We start from the raw sequence: 16,515 nt of genomic DNA on the forward strand, positions 1-16,515 counted from the left end.
GCAACGTGGCTTGCTCCAACATGTGCTCCCAGGCCTGCATCGTGCCCAAGACCCTCCCCGACGGCACCGACCTCGCCTCGCTGTATCCCGGCGGGAAGTGACGTGTCAGGCGACGAGGAGTCCTCCCAATAAATCTGCCATTGTCGTTCCCTTAGCCTTGCCATTTTGTTAGCTTCATGTGATCATCTGTGTATGGAAGGTGGCATCGCTAATCGATCATTAGTATTAATGACTCCTCTCTGCGACTCTCCGTTTTTCTCTGTTGACTGAGTTTATGTTCCGATTATGTTTCATTAATTGCAACTCCAGCTTTAAAAAATTAGAATAATTCATTTAATCAACACAAATAACATTTTCTATCATAAAACCCACAAAATAATTTATTATATATTTACCTACATTTGTAATAATAATTTGTTTAATAATATTATTAACCACTTTTAATTTTAATTATTAACAATAAATTTCCCCTAATCATTTGTCTGTTAACTTCTTCCTCTAAATCCAAGCAAAATATGGTGAACAATGGTCTTTGATGAAGAAAATATAAGGTTATTAAAGAAAATAATGTAAAATCGCATATAGTTATGAAATAAAAAAGGGACAAAATTTGTGTAGATGGAGAAAATGATGATATGGAAAATAAGACAGATTTTGCCATCTAATTTTTAGCTCAAATTAATAGCTTTTCTTCTTAAATAGTAAACTTATATTAGGGACATAGAAATTTTGACAATATCAGAAATAAAAAATAATTTATTTGATGTTTTCAAAGAGAAGTATACTATTTAATTTATTCTTATTAATGTTGTGTTAGAAAAATAAATATTATTAATGTTATGATAGGATACTAAATGTCATGACTATGGGCTAACTAGCTAATAACTTCGTTTGGTTCAAATCGTTAATCAAATTATTTAAGTAAAAATTATCATAATATAATCATCAACTTTTATAAGCTTATCTTAGTCATTGCGTTATAGTTCTACTTCCTCCAATAATAATTCTATTAGATGAATAATTTTGAAAGTGAAAGGGGATGACATTTCCCAAAAGAACATTCTAAATTCTAAGATTTTTTATTTTATATTTAATTTAAACTAATTTAATTATTTATTCAATAGATCTTAGAGAGGTAAAATTTTCTGGTGTAAAATGATCTATTAGGTCTTAGCTAAGACATATATTAGTTAGTGGTTGCACAAGTGAGATCTCATGTATGACATGAATATGTGTCATTTAATGTAGTGATTTTTAATTTTTAAAAATAATTTATTGGTGTAATATGGTGATTTTAATCCTTTCACAATTTAACAATATCATATTTATCCTCCATTACTCTTATTAATCACTATTTCCCATGAATATTAGTGAATACTCTTTGTGTGTGTGTGTGTATATATATATATATATATATATATATATATTTCTAAACTAAATTTTGGAGGAGTAAATCTGGAAATGATTAATATAGAGAGGTATATATGTATTTTCTGTTGTTAATAGTGATTCTTCGGACCGGGGAGGTTCGAGAAACCAAAGGCTACCGTTCTCTGGCGAACCGACCGGGCCATAATTGACGAAGCCGCTCCGCTTTACCGTCCGGGTTTCAAGCGTACTTCTCATGGTTAATGCGGTGACCACGATCTCGCCGTCTCCGATCCCTGCCGCAGGCCGTGCTCTTTCCGTTCCCCTTCCTCCTCTAACTGCCGCCGTCTCCTCTTTGAGGTTGGGATTCCATCTCCGTCTTCAGAATGGGTTCTGGTTTATTACTGGAAACCATCTCCGTGTGGAGAGACCCGTCCAAGTGCAGGCCTCCCCACCTCCTCCGATGGAATCCTCTCCTCCAACCTCCTCGACCCCAATTCCTCGTCGTCGGATCTCGGAAACCCATCGGGTTCCCCCTCAGATGCACTCCGAGGCCGCCGTCCGCCACCGCCGAGAAGAAAAAGGATCGCCCCCCGGGCGCGGCGCTGCGATTCGTCCTTGATACCTTGGACAGGCTCAAGAAACCGGCAGCCGCCATCGTCTTGCTCGGGTTCCTCCTCACCGTCGATCCGTGTCTCGCCCTCGCGGCGTCCGGGGGACGGATGGGCGGGACGGCCTTCTCCTCCTCGTCCTCTCGGTCGCACTCGTCCTCTTCCTGGTGTTACTCGGATCCTCCCGTCTCAAGCTTCTCTTACTCGGCGCCCTACTACACTCCCTCGCCGTTCGGAGGGGGGCTCTACGTGGGGCCGGCCGTCGGGGTGGGTTTCGACGCGGGGTCGGGCTTCTTCCTCCTCATGATGGGGTTCGTGGCGGTTATTTTGCTCTCTGGGTTCCTCCCGGATCGAGCAGATGATGGGAGCGTCCTCACGGCCACGCAAAGGACCAGCGTCATCAAACTTCAGGTGCGGCCACTCCGTTCTTACTTGTTCCTTCTTTATGGTTGGCTCCTTTGTTCTTGATCTCTATGACCACCGTCTTCTGACATAAATCAGAAATACTCTAAATTTTGGAGTAAGCACACTGATAGTACTTAATTATGGTAAGTTTAAAAGATGATTCACATTGCTTTAGTTTTGCTTGTGGAACTTTGAAGCAAGAACATATGAATAAAGACACAGTTTTCTTTCATGCCTCTTTCTAACTTGATTGAACTTTTATTGTTGGGATCCATCTTTGGTGATTTCATTGATCCATCAATTGGCGTATTCACCGACATTGTCAAGACTGTAGTAGGTTCAGATGTAGAGAAATTGTTTTTGTATGCCTACTTTGCGCTGGATGTGGGTATGGAATATCAGCCATACAAGTATTGATATCCTCCTTTTGTTTAATTAATTCTCAAACTTGGTGGAAAGGCTGACTGTTGAGGTGTTTGGAGATATGGGCCTTTTTTCTTCTAAATACGATCAATAGATACATTAAAGTGTAAGAACAATCTTTGGTTTAATGGTTAGTTGTTCCTTTGCGACCTGAATGATTAGGATTTGAATCATGAAAGCAACCTTTCTATTTGTAGGAATAAGGCTGCATACATTGATCCTCTCTAGACTATACATGTGGAAGAACCTTTGTGCATTAAATTTTGCCTTTTTAGATATATTGAAGTGTCAATCACATTGTAAGCATTGATGGTGATAAGTTGATAATGACTATAATGATGTAAGAAGTATGGAGAGCAGGGAAGTTGCAAGAGGCAATTGAGGATGTTCTGAGGGACTAATGGTCACACAACGACACTAGTGTGCATTGTTGATTCTTGATAGTGGTTTCTTTGTTTGTATTGTCCCAGTTGAGTATTTTCAGGTAGCTGATTGTCATTCGTATTGCAAGGTAAATCCTTGGTTGAATACATTGAATATCCACTCTATGTGAAATTTTAGGCACATGTGTCTTTTTTTTTTTGCTCTTAATTTGTATGTTCTTAGACAATATTTTTTTATTTGATTTGATACTTCTTTTGTCATTTAATGCTTTTTATTTTGTTTACCACAAGGGTAGAGTTCTAAGGGCATCGGGAATACCTCAGCAAATCGGTTTGCACAATAAGTTTAGCTGCAAGTATGCAATAGAAGTGCTTCCATCTGGATGCTATGGCTTTTTTCTTAATTATGAACTGTGAATTTGCAAATATTTTGTTGGAGCCAAGTGTTTTTCTTTTGGGGTGTTTACCATTGGATAGAAAGTAAGTCTTATTTTCAGCTTTTCACATGACACATGAAAAGAACAACTTCTCAAGATGGTTTTTTTATCAGGAACGTGTCCTTTTTTTTTTAACAAACACTTAATTGCACGTAGCATAATTAAAATATTTGTTAATTTTTTAGGTTGGCCTCTTGGGCACTGCACGATCATTTCAAAAAGATCTTGATCAGATTGCTGAAGCTGCAGACACATCTACTGCAGAGGGGTTGAATTACATTTTAACGGGTATTGTGACTCAATTTTTTTATTGTCACCTAATCTCTATAATCCTATAATTTGACGAGACTTGTTACATCTGCATTCTTGAGTAGTTGCATCTTCTGTTGGTATTTTTCTGTTTAAAACTGTGTAACTTATGTTTCCCATTGAAAAAGTGTGTGCCTTTAGAAAATTTAGAAAACTCTAATTTAGAGAACTCAATAATCAGAGTTACTCTGACTTAATGTTGATTGATTTTGTATTAAATGCATGCCTTACAATGTTATGTCATTGATTAGGTTGCTATATATTCCATAAGTAATGCATTGAATAGTAATCATATTGTGGTCATGTTTTGCAAAATTATTTCATTTTTTCTTACCTTCAATGAGAAATTTGCACTTGATACAATTTGTTAAGAATTTTATAACTTACATACCGAGGTCATGCTACACAAACCAAGGTTTAAGCAAGGCTTAAAATATCGTAATACAAACAGTATGCTGATCATAATCTCATGTTGGCTCTTGCCAAACTGAAATTTCTGGGGTCAAGCTTAACATCACAATGTAAATGGTATAATGATCTTTAGTAGTTTGAGTTCTGTCAAGCTCACATTTCCAAAGGCAAGCTTGTGGATTTATTGTTTGATAGTGAATAAGAATCAGCAAAAACAAATTCTGCATGGTCTTAAGTAATATATCTTTCTTCAGAGAATGATCTCAACAGTTGTAAAAGTTGAAGTTATTACGAACAACTTTATAGTTCATCTAGTGCCTGAATATTTTAGCTAACATGTCAATATATGTTATGTAAACATTCTTATTTCATAGATATTAGGAACCGATGGCTTCACAAGTACTGTAGATCAACCTAGATCAGTTTTATTGCTTGTTATCGTAGAAATATTGCATGATGCTTCTTGTTTTACTTGGATTTCTCGTTTTTCCTTTTCTAATGATGTATTTGAACACTTCTTTGGCATCATTCTGTGTCCCAGAGACAACATTGGCTTTGCTTCGTCATCCAGATTGCTGCATCTCTGCTTACTATTCTGTAAGTTGTAGTTTAAATAGATCATTATTAAACAAGTCAAAACTTGCTAAATGCAATTTAAAATATTATCTTCATGCTCTGCTCATCTGTCTTTAATTGACATCAGTATTGTATATCATGCCTTTGCATATATGTTTTTGGGATTTTAGTTATTCTGATGTAATTTTTGTTATAAAGATGCCTATTTCTGTTGACTAGATTACAAAAAAAGTGAATATTACTTTGAGATGGAGAATCCAAAAAGTTTGAGATGGTATGATTTTACCAATATCACATTTGAAGTTTAGATTTACTATTTCATGCTCTTGAAGATAAAATTTGACTTCTACTACTGATTATTGAAGATTGAGAATATAGGTTACTGTTAAGATTCATAAAATTTCCCTTTAAACTTTCTTGTACTTCAAATGTGTTTTGCAGTATTGCATAAATTTATTTGAAATGATCTTATGCATATGTTTGCATTCCGAAGGTGGACATGAAACGTAGTATCGACGATGGGGAGAAATGTTTCAATCAACTTTCAATTGAAGAGCGAGGTAAATTTGATGAAGAGACACTTGTGAATGTGAACAACATTAGAAGACAAAAAACAAGCAAGAAAACATTCAAAAGTTTCAGCAATGAGTATATTGTGGTACGATACAGTTCCTTTATTTCTTGCTTTAACCTTTTTGTTTTTGTTTTTGTTTTTTATATATGTGTTTTGTTCCTTATTATATTCATGTTGTTAATTCATCGTCTACATATCTCCTTTCAAAAGATAGTCTATCACTAGAATAAACTTAACTTTGGAATGCTTGATATTAGTTCTGCTTATTATAGTTCAAATATTTTGTTACTCTTCCGATGATTGCATGGTCATATATTTTATTCTCGTGACGGTTAATGTCACCCATTCCAGGCCACGATCCTGGTTGCTGCTGAGGGTGTATATAGACTACCTGTCATAAATGGCAGCGGGGACTTGAAAGTGGCACTGCAGAAGCTAGGTTCTATACCTTCTAGCAAAACACTGGTATTGAGATCTTACATTCATGATATTTTCTCAAGTATAGTGATGAAAATGCCACTCATATCTCATGATTACCATATAACTTTGATCGATGTTTTATGCAGGCTGTGGAGGTTTTATGGACACCACAAGATGAGAATGACACGCTTTCAGAAAGGGAGCTACTGGAGGACTATCCACTTTTGAGACCCTTGTGAGAGAAACTATTTTGTTGTAATTTGCTTGGCTTGTGGATAAAATATGTGCATACTCTACTAATTGCCTGCTTGGGCTCAAAGAAGACATCAAAAATTCCACCAAAAAAGCTGATCAAAGAAAATAATTCTTTTGACGTGAATTTTAATTAACCAAGTTGCAAGAGCAATTACAGTACGATTTGATCAAATTATTTGAGTGCTGAATTTTTCCTAGTATGATGATTAGATGAACTTTGAACCATTATTAGCAGTTATCTGAAGATTAGATGAATTAAAATTTTGACATCGTCCCTTCTATAAATTTAATTCTATTGATGCTAATCGATAATGTTATAAACAAAACGATTTAAAAGTCCAAGTGCATGATATAATACATGATTTTCCCGTTTATAAGAGGATATATTATACAGAAATTAAACAATAATTAATTAATCCTCATAATTCCTCGGGCCACCTTAAGTGCAGTGGCCATCCACCATCACGGCGACGTTCCGGTCAACACCGCTGGGGCCCGCCCCATCAGCGGATCCCACAGGTTCTGCAGGCGGAAGGCTCTCTTTCTCCACCTACCTGGCGACGGGCGCGGCTTGGACGCGAGGAAGGTTAGGTCAGCTGCGGCACGTGACGCGCGAGGTGGGGGGGGAGTGAGTTCTGAGAAGGATGGCCGGGGCCGGCCATGACTCGGGTGCAGTAGCCGCAGTCTCGTCCATGGATCACGGGAATCCGGTCTCCCCTCCGCTCACGAGCTGCATGTCGCTGTCTCTCGGCCCTCCGTCCCCCGGCCCTCTTCAACTCCTCCACCGCATTCATCGTCCACGCCTCATATGTAGTCCATATATGCCTCATCCCATCTGTTCTTAGCTGTACCATGTACGCTACATTAATTTTCCAGGGATCTCGGAAGTAGAACCAACGGCACCAGTTCAGTACCGGGATGGAAGATGGATGACTTGAGGGGTTTGAACATGGGATGGAGGGAGGACAAAGTGCTCAAACACTCAGAGGACAATTGCAGCCTGCATTCAGCGGTGGCTGGCTGACCGGAGTACAGTCCAATCATCTTTTTCAGATCGGACGACCACTTTATTCATCAGGTAACAACTACCATCGTGCATGAGGTGGCTGTAGGTTAATTGCCCAGTTCCTATGTGCTCATGCTAAGTCCAGAGCAAAGTGATCCTTGTGATGTAATGACAGAAGCTGATACCAATTTTTTGAGCATCACAGGGAAGCAATGCACCAATACCACTGTTCTGCTCTGTGGAGTGTCAGGTGGATTCAGGAGGCGTCAGTTAATCTTGTCTGTCAATCTTTCTCCGAATGGTCTCCTTCTCCTTTTGCTTCAATTATTCTGCCTCTCTCTCTCGTTGCACGACACAACAAACCCAAGCCGTATGTCCGTTTTCTCTCCTACAACTTGATGACAGTCACAAGCTTGGATCAGACGTCGCTTTTGCACTGTCAATCCCATGCATGAAACCTATGAATAGGGGCTCCCTCCTTTGCCTCCGCCGCAGGAAAGCTAACACAGCTAATCCAACACCTTCTTCCCATTTCCATTACCCCCACTATATTCAACGCTTCCCACCCGCTATTTAATACCGATCGCCTCCCCTTCTCACTGAGAAGAAAGAGGGAAGAAGATGATGGCCGACGATTCCCACGCATCAGGAGGCAGCAAGAGCACCGCGACCGCCGCCGAGTTGCAGCAGCCGGAGCAAGGCCTCAAGTGCCCGCGATGTGACTCCTCCAACACCAAGTTCTGCTACTACAACAACTACAGCCTCGCACAACCCAGGCACTACTGCAAGGCCTGCAGGCGGTACTGGACCAAGGGCGGCGCCCTGCGCAACGTGCCCATCGGCGGCGGGTGCCGCAAGAACAAGCGGTCCAGATCGTCCACAACGTCGCGCCTGTCGCTCGAGTCGATCGATCCCATGCTCGGAGTACCTGACTCCGGCGCTGGCCTAAAGTTCCTAAGCTCGTTGCCCTCCCTCTCCCCAGGCTTCCAGGTCGGTGTCCTCCCTTTCTCCGGTCTCCATTCTCTGGCTGCTTCAGACGTGTTCAACGGCAACCAGTGCATCTCCTTCGGAGACATGATCTCCTCGCCCGGTGCAACGATGTCTTCCTCATCCGGCATGGCTGCTACTCCTATGATGGAATATCGCCACCCGGCCTCTGCTGTAGGGGTTTATAGCGACACAGGCGGTTGCTCTTCGTCTGTGGGGAACAGCCATGCGAACAAAAGCATTGCCCCTTCCATCGAATCCTTGAGCTCCATTAACCAAGATCTCCATTGGAAACTTCAGCAGCAGAGATTGGCTATCTTCTTCGGAGGGCAAACTCATACAGACAGCAGCAGCAGCAGAAGCAGCATGCCTGCCTACCCAACTCCGAGCTCCAAAGATGCCGGCTTGGAGGGCAACGAGTCCACAAAGGTTCGTGTCAGCAGTGAGCACAATACTTCACCAGTATGGTTCATCGAGTCTTCTTCTTATACCATCCCCCTTGCCACCACCACCACCACCAATACGACTACGATCATGACCAACAACAACAACGGCAGCAACAACACAAGCACATGGAATGGAACTCCATGGCCAGCTTGGAGTGACATGCCACAGTTCGGCACACTGCCATGAGAAAGAAAAGGCCACCTGAGGTATCCCAACTCAGTCCTCATAATGGTCGACTGATCGTTGTTGCATGTAATTTGATCGATAGCTTTCTTCTTCTTCCTTTCACCATCTCTTCTGTCTTCTGCATTTCTGTCTGTGACTACTGATTTGGTAGATGTTACGTACTTTTCTAAGTTCTAACAACGCATATCCATTTGTTCATTCTTCATATTATTTCTCTCCATAGATTTGAGTTCTCTTGTAATGACTAACGAGTCTAATGTAAGTGAACGAGAAACAGCAGGCTCTGTTCACGTACTTATTTTCTGTGTTGGTGCTTTTGTTACTATTGTTGCGTTGATATCGTTGAACGTGAAGTCGTCGCGGCTTGGTTCGGTCCCGAAGGCATAAGCTCGTTCGGGAGTCCACGAGGGGTCGCAGGATGATGCTAGAGCCGAGAGCGGATCCGGTTGACGCAATCCCGAGGCACTACCTATTCACTAGAGGCAGATTCAGTGTCATCCCAAGGTGCGCCTTAGTCTTGCCTTGATGAGGTTCTTGTATAAGCAGTCAACGGCGAGGGATGTTCCCGACCCAACTCCTCCAATAGTAAAATCAGTTGGGGGAGTGAAAGTAGTAGAGATACTTTCCCCTTTAGACTTTGGGACTAACTTTTATACTTAGGCGACTTATGGAGTACGATCGGTGGCTGGTCGAGACCCCTCACGTTATGTAGTGGCTCATTCATATCGACATCTAGCAAACATGCCTTTTTGAGAGTAGCGTCAGAGAAGGACGCCTGAGAGAGCGAGTGTCATTTGTCAAGGCTAGAGCTCGTCTGGGGTAAGTAGGGGATGGTCCCTCGTGCCAAGCATCCGAAGAGCGGGAAAAGGGGATTAATGTCCTATGGACATATGTGTCTTCCTGAAATCATGGTTGATGGTGGGAGACGAGTTACTAGTGACACTATAGGATGAACCTCGTTGTCAAGGATTAATGTACCCTACGATTGACTCGTGTAGCTCTTCTAGAGATCGAGGTAGGCAGGGGCCGGAGGATCATGCTCCTGCCGATTATTGTAGAAGGGCGCGAGTTCTTCTACGCACGTCATTGCTGATGTGGTAGTCCACAGTGTAATGCTTACATCGTTATTTTTCCTATTAGTTACCAGATTCAAATATCATGTTAGTTTTCTATCTCAGCGGTGGTAACACATGAACGAGATTATGCAGTAATCGATTATTACAAAGATAAGTTACGAAGTTATTGTTCAATTGTATACGAAAATGATTATAGAGCAAAACTTAAAATAGCTTTGATTTAGTTCGAACAGATTAACTACAACCATTTATATTATTCAAAATCGAAATATTAATGAACCAAACCAAATCAGTTTGAACCGATTCGATTTGAACACCTCTACCACTTGTAGACCCGACTACGGTTCAATTCTAACCGAATCAAATCGATCAAGAACCGAAATTGAATCCTGTCAATCCGAAACCCAAATCGTGGTTCGCTAACGTATATACCTGTGATTTCAGCCCAGTGGGCCGAGTCGTAAGCCCAAACTACTAAGCCCAAATCATTTGAGGGAAGCGATCTGTTCATGCGTGCATGACTGGTCCACACGCTATGGGGCTCTCGAGGCATGACATGTCGCATCCACATGCAACCTTCAAATCCCATAAGAACAAAAGAGATCCATAGCGTAGCTATCTTACTTGAGTTCATTAAATGTCTAAATTTATTGCCAATGGATATGCATATTTTGAGAGATTTGGATCTAACCGAGCTCCACTTTTTAATCAAGTTGAGGTATCAAAGAGTTTAGATATTGTAGATTGAGATTCTACAAAATTAGGTTAAGAACATATTTGACGCAATTCGATTAAGCGTATCGGGTTAGAACATACCCGAAGTCTTTTTATAGTACGATATATGATTATTAATATCGGGGGAACGATTAGCATATTGTCTACCAATCAATGCAGTCATGGTTAAGATGATAATAACCAGGCTTAATCTAATACATAGAATCAATAAATCTCCAGGAGAATTATTTTTATTGTCACAAAATTCAAGAAACTTTTCCTCTTCCATCTTAGCTATGATTTTAGATCTCCCAGAGGTGGAAAGATAACACATGGCTTGGGATGCTCCTATCCACATCAGAAGTGGGCTCACTGCTATGAAACAGGACAGACCAGTCAAGAACAATAATTCCCATTGGTGCCAAGTTGTGGCAGAGGCAATCATAGACAAAACTAGTGCCACCTTGCTAGATTTGACGACACTACAAAATGCTTTATTGGCCTGTTCATCTGTCCTCTTCTCTGCAATGTAGCTGTCATTCTTTTAATTGCTACTGATCGCACTCATTTGGCTTCTTCTTAGGCACCCACTTTCCATAATCTCCGAGCTGAGCTGTGATGGATGGATGCCCTGCTGCCTAAACGTATCCTCTTCTCCTACTGCTGCATGAATCCATTTGCTTGCATACCAGACGATAGAAAACTTCTCTGACATTTCCCACAGCAGCTTGCCAACGTACGTCTGCTGCAGGCGGTGATCACTTCTAGCAGTTTGCATCAATGATTGCATGTTTAAGGCTGCAGCAAACAGGCTGCAAATGAGCATGGTGTTCCTGTTTTTCTAAGGTTCATCTTGTCACCCCCCTTCCTCCTTCCCTTCTAGCTGTGTTGTTTAGGTAACAGGTCAATGTCACTGCCAAATGTATCCTTCTAATCATCCAATTATGTGGTGAGGATGGTTCTGAAAGAAAACCATGGATTCCGCAGTAGAGGACAACACAGACTGACCCACCATGTACTGAACCTTAGTACCTAATAATGGCAGATGAATAAGTTCAACATTTGCCGTGCAGACAAAGGACAAGAAGATGAGTCCTCTCGCTTTTCGTATGCGTATGCGAAGTGGCGAAGACGAGATCAGAGATGAGGATGATGAGATGCAGCAGAGAGACCGAGTGAGTGCTGCTGAGCCACCCAAATGAGGTGGCTCGTGTTGGAGTATAAGCCCCACGGCCTGCGAACTCGTCTTTGCGTGATGCGCCGTACTCGTGTGGCAGCTGTCGCGTGGGTGTAGAGTACTCTGCTGTGGCCATTTTTCTCAGCTGGGTTATCATATGCTGTGAACTTGCTGCAGTCCTTTTCATGGCGAGGACCGCATGCAGCTGTCTCTTCTCCTCCAAGAGCAGATTTCGCTGCTTGGCTTAACCCTCCGATTACCGCAGCTCACATAAATCATCGGCTGTCTTTACGAGGGTTAGCACCTCAATTCGCTCAAAGTTTCTTATGGGTGTTCTCTACTGACAACGACAGTTTCCATTATCCAAGATTAATCTGCACTTAAGATCTCAATTTGCAGTTTGTTTGAGTAATCAAACACATATGCATACGATTCGCATGGTTTGAAGTCTTCCTCGGAAGATGCAAAATTTAAGATCAAACAAGTGTTTGTCTGAATGCTTCCTCGGTGCCAAAGCTTCGAACGTCAACGACAGCGGATGAGACAAACTGCCATCGATGCTAACTATTATTGTGTCCGAAGTCTTACGTCCGTTCAAAGAAATCTGCGTCAACCACGCAGTCAGCTCGAATGTGAGAGAACGTACAGTTGCATGGTCCGACCATCGTCATCGACAAGGTCATGAGACTCCGGTGAGCTGCTCCACCTCACATGGTAAAGGCCGGTGGAATGATGGAGGCAATCGCGCAGCCCCGTGGTAATGGTGATGATGATGCCGGGTTTACTCCTAACCATTCTTTTCCCCCCTCGTCTTGTCATCCACCACAGCCCGAGAAAGGAAGAAGCACCATGGAATATAATGATTCCCCTAATAACGTGGCCCGTGCGACCCTGTCTCTCTTCCCGTATCAGCTGCTGTGCTGTTCGTCTTCCCCACTAAGACATTTCAAAATTTGAACACCATGGATTTAGGTGATCGCATCGGGATAGAAAAAGAAGGAAAAGGTCACACCAACGCTTTTGACACAGTGGACGGAATCCACCAGCCGTCTCTTCCGTTCGAAAGGGCGATCACACCTCACACCCTGTATGCATATGTCCGTAACATATACTTTCTTGTTCAGTACATCGCACCCCTCCAAACGGACACAGAGGCAAGAATCTCTCGCCCCTCCGATCCCTACAAGAGAAACAAACGCCCGCTACGATCCAACTGACAGCGTCTTCTTCTCTTCCGTGTGAGATCCGGCACACAGGAGCTCAATCCCGATCCTCGGGAATGTGGACGAAGTGTGTATATACTCCTTCCTCCTCCGGTAGAACCGCACAAGATTCTCCATGGGTTTGGCCTGGAGTTTTGACTTTGGCCTTTCGGAAGCTGGTGAGATGTGAATGGAAACTGGCGTTTGGATGACACCGTCTTCCTCTACGGCAGCCCACCTCGTCTGTCGGTGTGCAGGAGAAGGATTCCCACTTGCCCATCACATCCGTCCAATCAAGATCGTAAGGTCGCCCTGTAACTATATATATATGTCATATCGATGATCTGGCGCGTCAGGTTATCGGATCGATTCTGTCGGACCCGGTGGGGTTTAGATCCGAAAAGTTAAATGAAGCGGCTTAAAAGGCTAAAGAAGATTATTCTAGGGATCCGATCACCGCCATTGGACCCACTAATTCCCGCAATAAATGTGCGTCGGCGTCCGCGGAACCCTCTCAGCCGTCCGAAGTCGACACGTGGACGAATCGAACAGAAAAGGGCATCGGTGAAAAAAGAGCGCTAACCAATAGCGGGTAAAAGTAACAGTTCGCCGTAACGTGTCTCCTGGCGCCGTCAGCGAGCTGCTGCGGTTCGGGTCGGGTCGAACCGCCTGTCACATAACGGCTGCCGTCAGTTGCTCGTCTTCTATATATACCCTCAGCCTCTCGTCCCACGCTCTCTCTCGCAGACACTTCACCGCAGCTCGAGGAGTAGGTTTTCTCGGCTGGTCTCTCGTTCCTTCACTGATGAAAGGGTAGGTGAACGGTGTCGGCTTGTCGTTGTTTAGTTGGCCTTCTGAGTCGAGATGGGGATGGAGAGGAAACAGCCCAATGACAGAGAACGGATCGAGGCAGTCCTCGAGATCTTGAAGAAGCAAGCGCCCCTGACGGTGAAGCAGGTTTTGAGATGATGGAGTTGCATGGCTTTCTTGCTTTGGTTCTTCTCACTGTTCTCATCGTGTTCTGGGTCTGTCGCAGGAGAAGTTCTGCAACGATGCCTGCGTGGAACAGTTTCTGAGAGCCAGAGGCGACAGCCTGAAGAAGGCGGCCAAGCAGCTCAGAGCCGCCCTTTCTTGGAGGGAAAGCATAGGAATTGGTACCTTCTTTCTCTCTTTCTCTATGTCTCTCTCTTCTTTGCAGTCTTTGGGTTCATCTTGAGGTCTCTTTTCTGGTGTATCGGCTTCTTTGGCTCTCCTCCGAGAAACATTTGAAGCAACACGACTTTCCATGCTTCGGTGGCTCCTTTATCCTTTTGGACTAACCGATGTTTCGTTTCCTGTGGACCAAAATAAGCAGATCACCTAATAGCCGATGAGTTCGCTGCGGAGCTTGCCGGTGGCTTGGCATATGTGGCTGGTCACGACGACGAAGCCAGGCCAGTCATGGTACTGCCACCACCCTTTCCTTCCTTCCTTTATCGGCATGAACTTTAAGTGTCCTGCCTGCTTTCGAAAGATGATCAGTGAATCCCTTGTTGCAGGTCTTCCGCATCAAACAAGATTACGCCAAAACTCATTCACAGAAATCGTGAGTTCCCGTCGCTGCTTTCCTTCTTCTTTTGGGTCATTCGTCAACCCGTTTCTTCCATTCGTGCAGGTTCGTGCGCTTCCTGGTCTTCACGCTGGAAGTGGCCATCTCGTCCATGTCCAGATTCGTTGGCCAGTTCGTCATCCTCTTTGATGCCAGTATGTTCGACGTCTACGCAAGTATACACCACTCATACTCTCATTTGTAACAATGGGCAATGCACTGTACTTACGGAGCTAAGAATAGGAACCAGTGGGGGATTGAGGCTTTGAGCTCTCACCGGAAAAAGTAAAAGGTAGCAGAGAGAAGTTCTGTGGTGAGTTTGGTTTCTGTCTGCTTGCAGTGGCTCTGTCAGTGGCCTCGCGGGTCAAAAAGAGCCCACTTCTTGAGACTGCTGCTGCGGCAGAAGCAGAGAACTCTGTCACTGACCAATATCTGGACCATTGAATCCGCATACTTCCACCGAATCTCACCTATTCATTGCACGATTTAGCTGCTGCATAATTAGAAGATGCATTCTGAGGTTTCTTAAGCTAAGCGATGCTCGTACTTGCACGAAAAATGCAGGCTTGTTCAGATCGGCGCCGGCTTTCCTCAACCTTTTCATGGGCACTCTCAAGATCATCTCCGACTACTACCCCGGTCGACTCCACAAGGCGTTCGTCGTCGATCCACCCTCCTTGTTCTCCTACCTTTGGAAGGTGTGGTGTCAAGTCTTTGGTGCTGTTCTCTTCTACTGTTGTCTAAGTACTCGCCGTTCGGGTGGCGGGTGTGTGCAGGGCGTTCGTCCCTTCGTGGAACTGTCTGTGGTCACCGCGGTGGTGTCGTCACTGGACTTCGACGACTCTATCGAGGATGCCGCCTTCGCGTCGTGCCGAACGAGAGCGGCGTCGCTCCGGTTCGACCCGGTGGTCGCTACCACCGCCAGACTCGGCGGCTCCACGTCTTCCCGCTTCTCATTCACCGTCTCCCACCTCGACTCCCTCAAACCGTGGTACCTGTCCACCACCACCAGGGCCACCCCACGCGCGGTGATGCCCACCGCGAGCCCCTCCCTCGTCGGCGCCTCCCCGCTCAACGCCCGGTCCTTCTCCTTCGCCTCCCCGGCCGCCCGGTCGACGCCACGCGCCAGCCGGAGCATACCGTCCACTCCTTGCTCATTCCCGCCGCCGACGCACCCTCACCAGCAGCAACACCCACCGAGGACCCCGCGGCCGTCGTTCTTGCAGTCGCCGGCGACGCTGTTTACGTTCTGGAAGGAGGGGCAGGCGGTGGTGAGCCGAGGGGAGCGAGAGCGGGAGTCCTTCCTGCCGTTCCTGAGGTTCTACCGGCGGCCTTACGACGAGATGGCGTACCGCGCCAAGATGCGGCCCCCCTTCGGCGGCCTCATCTCCATCATCTCCCCTCACCTCGAGCAGCAACAACTGCAGCAGCAGCAGCAGCGTCGCGACGCCCTTAACATTCATCATCAGAGGACGCAAACCCTCACCTACTGAAACTATTTCTCCTTTGCCAAAGCCAGTATCCGCTGCACTACTGTCGATGTCACTCACAGTGTCCAGATTTCATGTACAAATAATGTTGCTATCATGTGGTTAATAATTGTTATTAATGAAACAAAATTCTAATCATGACCGAACAAAGTTCCGATTCAATTCGATATAGTCGAATCCACACAAGTGGAGCAAAACAATGCACGGCGATGTTGGAGTTCGTCGAGAAAAGCTTGGCGTTGTTTTAGATCGGATAATTAGGACGCTTCTTTTGGCGTGAAAGCTCCTCGAAACAGCTGCCACTTCAAATCCTCGAATGGGGGCAAAGCCCTGGAGTAGGAATGCGTGCGTGTGTGTGCGTGTCCTCCGTCGGGTCTCCGTGTCTGCAGCGCTTTGGTTCGTCTACTAGTTTCTGATCTTTAGAAGATAAAAGAAAGCTGGGAAGTCGGGAGGTGTGCTGTTATGTGATT

General features: G+C 44.4%; 3 protein-coding genes across 6 annotated transcripts; all 3 read left to right on the forward strand.

Annotated features, from left to right (window-relative positions):
* The first annotated feature begins 1,532 nt into the window (after positions 1–1,532).
* On the forward strand, positions 1,533–6,288 carry LOC135634011 (FLUCTUATING-LIGHT-ACCLIMATION protein 1, chloroplastic-like). Its single transcript, XM_065144122.1, has 6 exons — positions 1,533–2,390; positions 3,813–3,915; positions 4,889–4,944; positions 5,417–5,581; positions 5,849–5,962; positions 6,064–6,288. Exons 1-6 carry the CDS (start codon positions 1,755–1,757, stop codon positions 6,154–6,156), a joined length of 1,167 nt encoding a protein of 388 aa, XP_065000194.1. The 5' UTR covers positions 1,533–1,754; the 3' UTR covers positions 6,157–6,288.
* A 1,514-nt stretch (positions 6,289–7,802) lies between these two features.
* LOC135639123 (dof zinc finger protein DOF5.7-like) lies at positions 7,803–8,798 on the forward strand. The gene has a single exon (XM_065152901.1). The coding sequence runs from the start codon at positions 7,803–7,805 to the stop codon at positions 8,796–8,798; it is 996 nt and encodes a 331-aa protein (XP_065008973.1).
* Positions 8,799–13,701: 4,903 nt separating this feature from the next.
* LOC135581259 (uncharacterized) lies at positions 13,702–16,183 on the forward strand. Of its 4 annotated transcripts, none has more exons than XM_065144134.1 (7): positions 13,702–13,924; positions 14,004–14,121; positions 14,319–14,410; positions 14,506–14,552; positions 14,622–14,731; positions 15,120–15,253; positions 15,332–16,183. In XM_065144134.1, the coding sequence occupies exons 1-7, from the start codon at positions 13,832–13,834 to the stop codon at positions 16,046–16,048; spliced, it is 1,311 nt and encodes a 436-aa protein (XP_065000206.1). In that variant the 5' UTR covers positions 13,702–13,831; the 3' UTR covers positions 16,049–16,183. The 4 variants fall into 4 exon arrangements, with proteins under 4 accessions (XP_065000206.1, XP_065000220.1, XP_065000211.1 ...); XM_065144148.1 differs by having other exon boundaries at positions 13,703–13,924; positions 14,622–14,710; XM_065144139.1 differs by having other exon boundaries at positions 13,703–13,924; positions 14,322–14,410.
* The last annotated feature ends 332 nt before the right edge of the window (positions 16,184–16,515 follow it).

The sequence above is a fragment of the Musa acuminata genome, chromosome BXJ1-3 (genome assembly GCF_036884655.1).
Source record: "Musa acuminata AAA Group cultivar baxijiao chromosome BXJ1-3, Cavendish_Baxijiao_AAA, whole genome shotgun sequence".
Lineage (NCBI taxonomy): Eukaryota > Viridiplantae > Streptophyta > Magnoliopsida > Zingiberales > Musaceae > Musa > Musa acuminata.

Coding starts and splice junctions, on each gene's coding strand:
- LOC135634011 (XM_065144122.1), top strand. CDS start 1,755: ATGGGTTCTGGTTTATTACTGGAAACCATCTCCGTGTGGAGAGACCCG. Junction 3,916..4,888: donor GTTGAATTACATTTTAACGG/GTATTGTGACTC, acceptor TCTGTGTCCCAG/AGACAACATTGGCTTTGCTT. Junction 4,945..5,416: donor GCATCTCTGCTTACTATTCT/GTAAGTTGTAGT, acceptor TGCATTCCGAAG/GTGGACATGAAACGTAGTAT.
- LOC135639123 (XM_065152901.1), top strand. CDS start 7,803: ATGGCCGACGATTCCCACGCATCAGGAGGCAGCAAGAGCACCGCGACC.
- LOC135581259 (XM_065144134.1), top strand. CDS start 13,832: ATGGGGATGGAGAGGAAACAGCCCAATGACAGAGAACGGATCGAGGCA. Junction 14,732..15,119: donor TATGTTCGACGTCTACGCAA/GTATACACCACT, acceptor CGAAAAATGCAG/GCTTGTTCAGATCGGCGCCG. Junction 15,254..15,331: donor TGTTCTCCTACCTTTGGAAG/GTGTGGTGTCAA, acceptor GGGTGTGTGCAG/GGCGTTCGTCCCTTCGTGGA.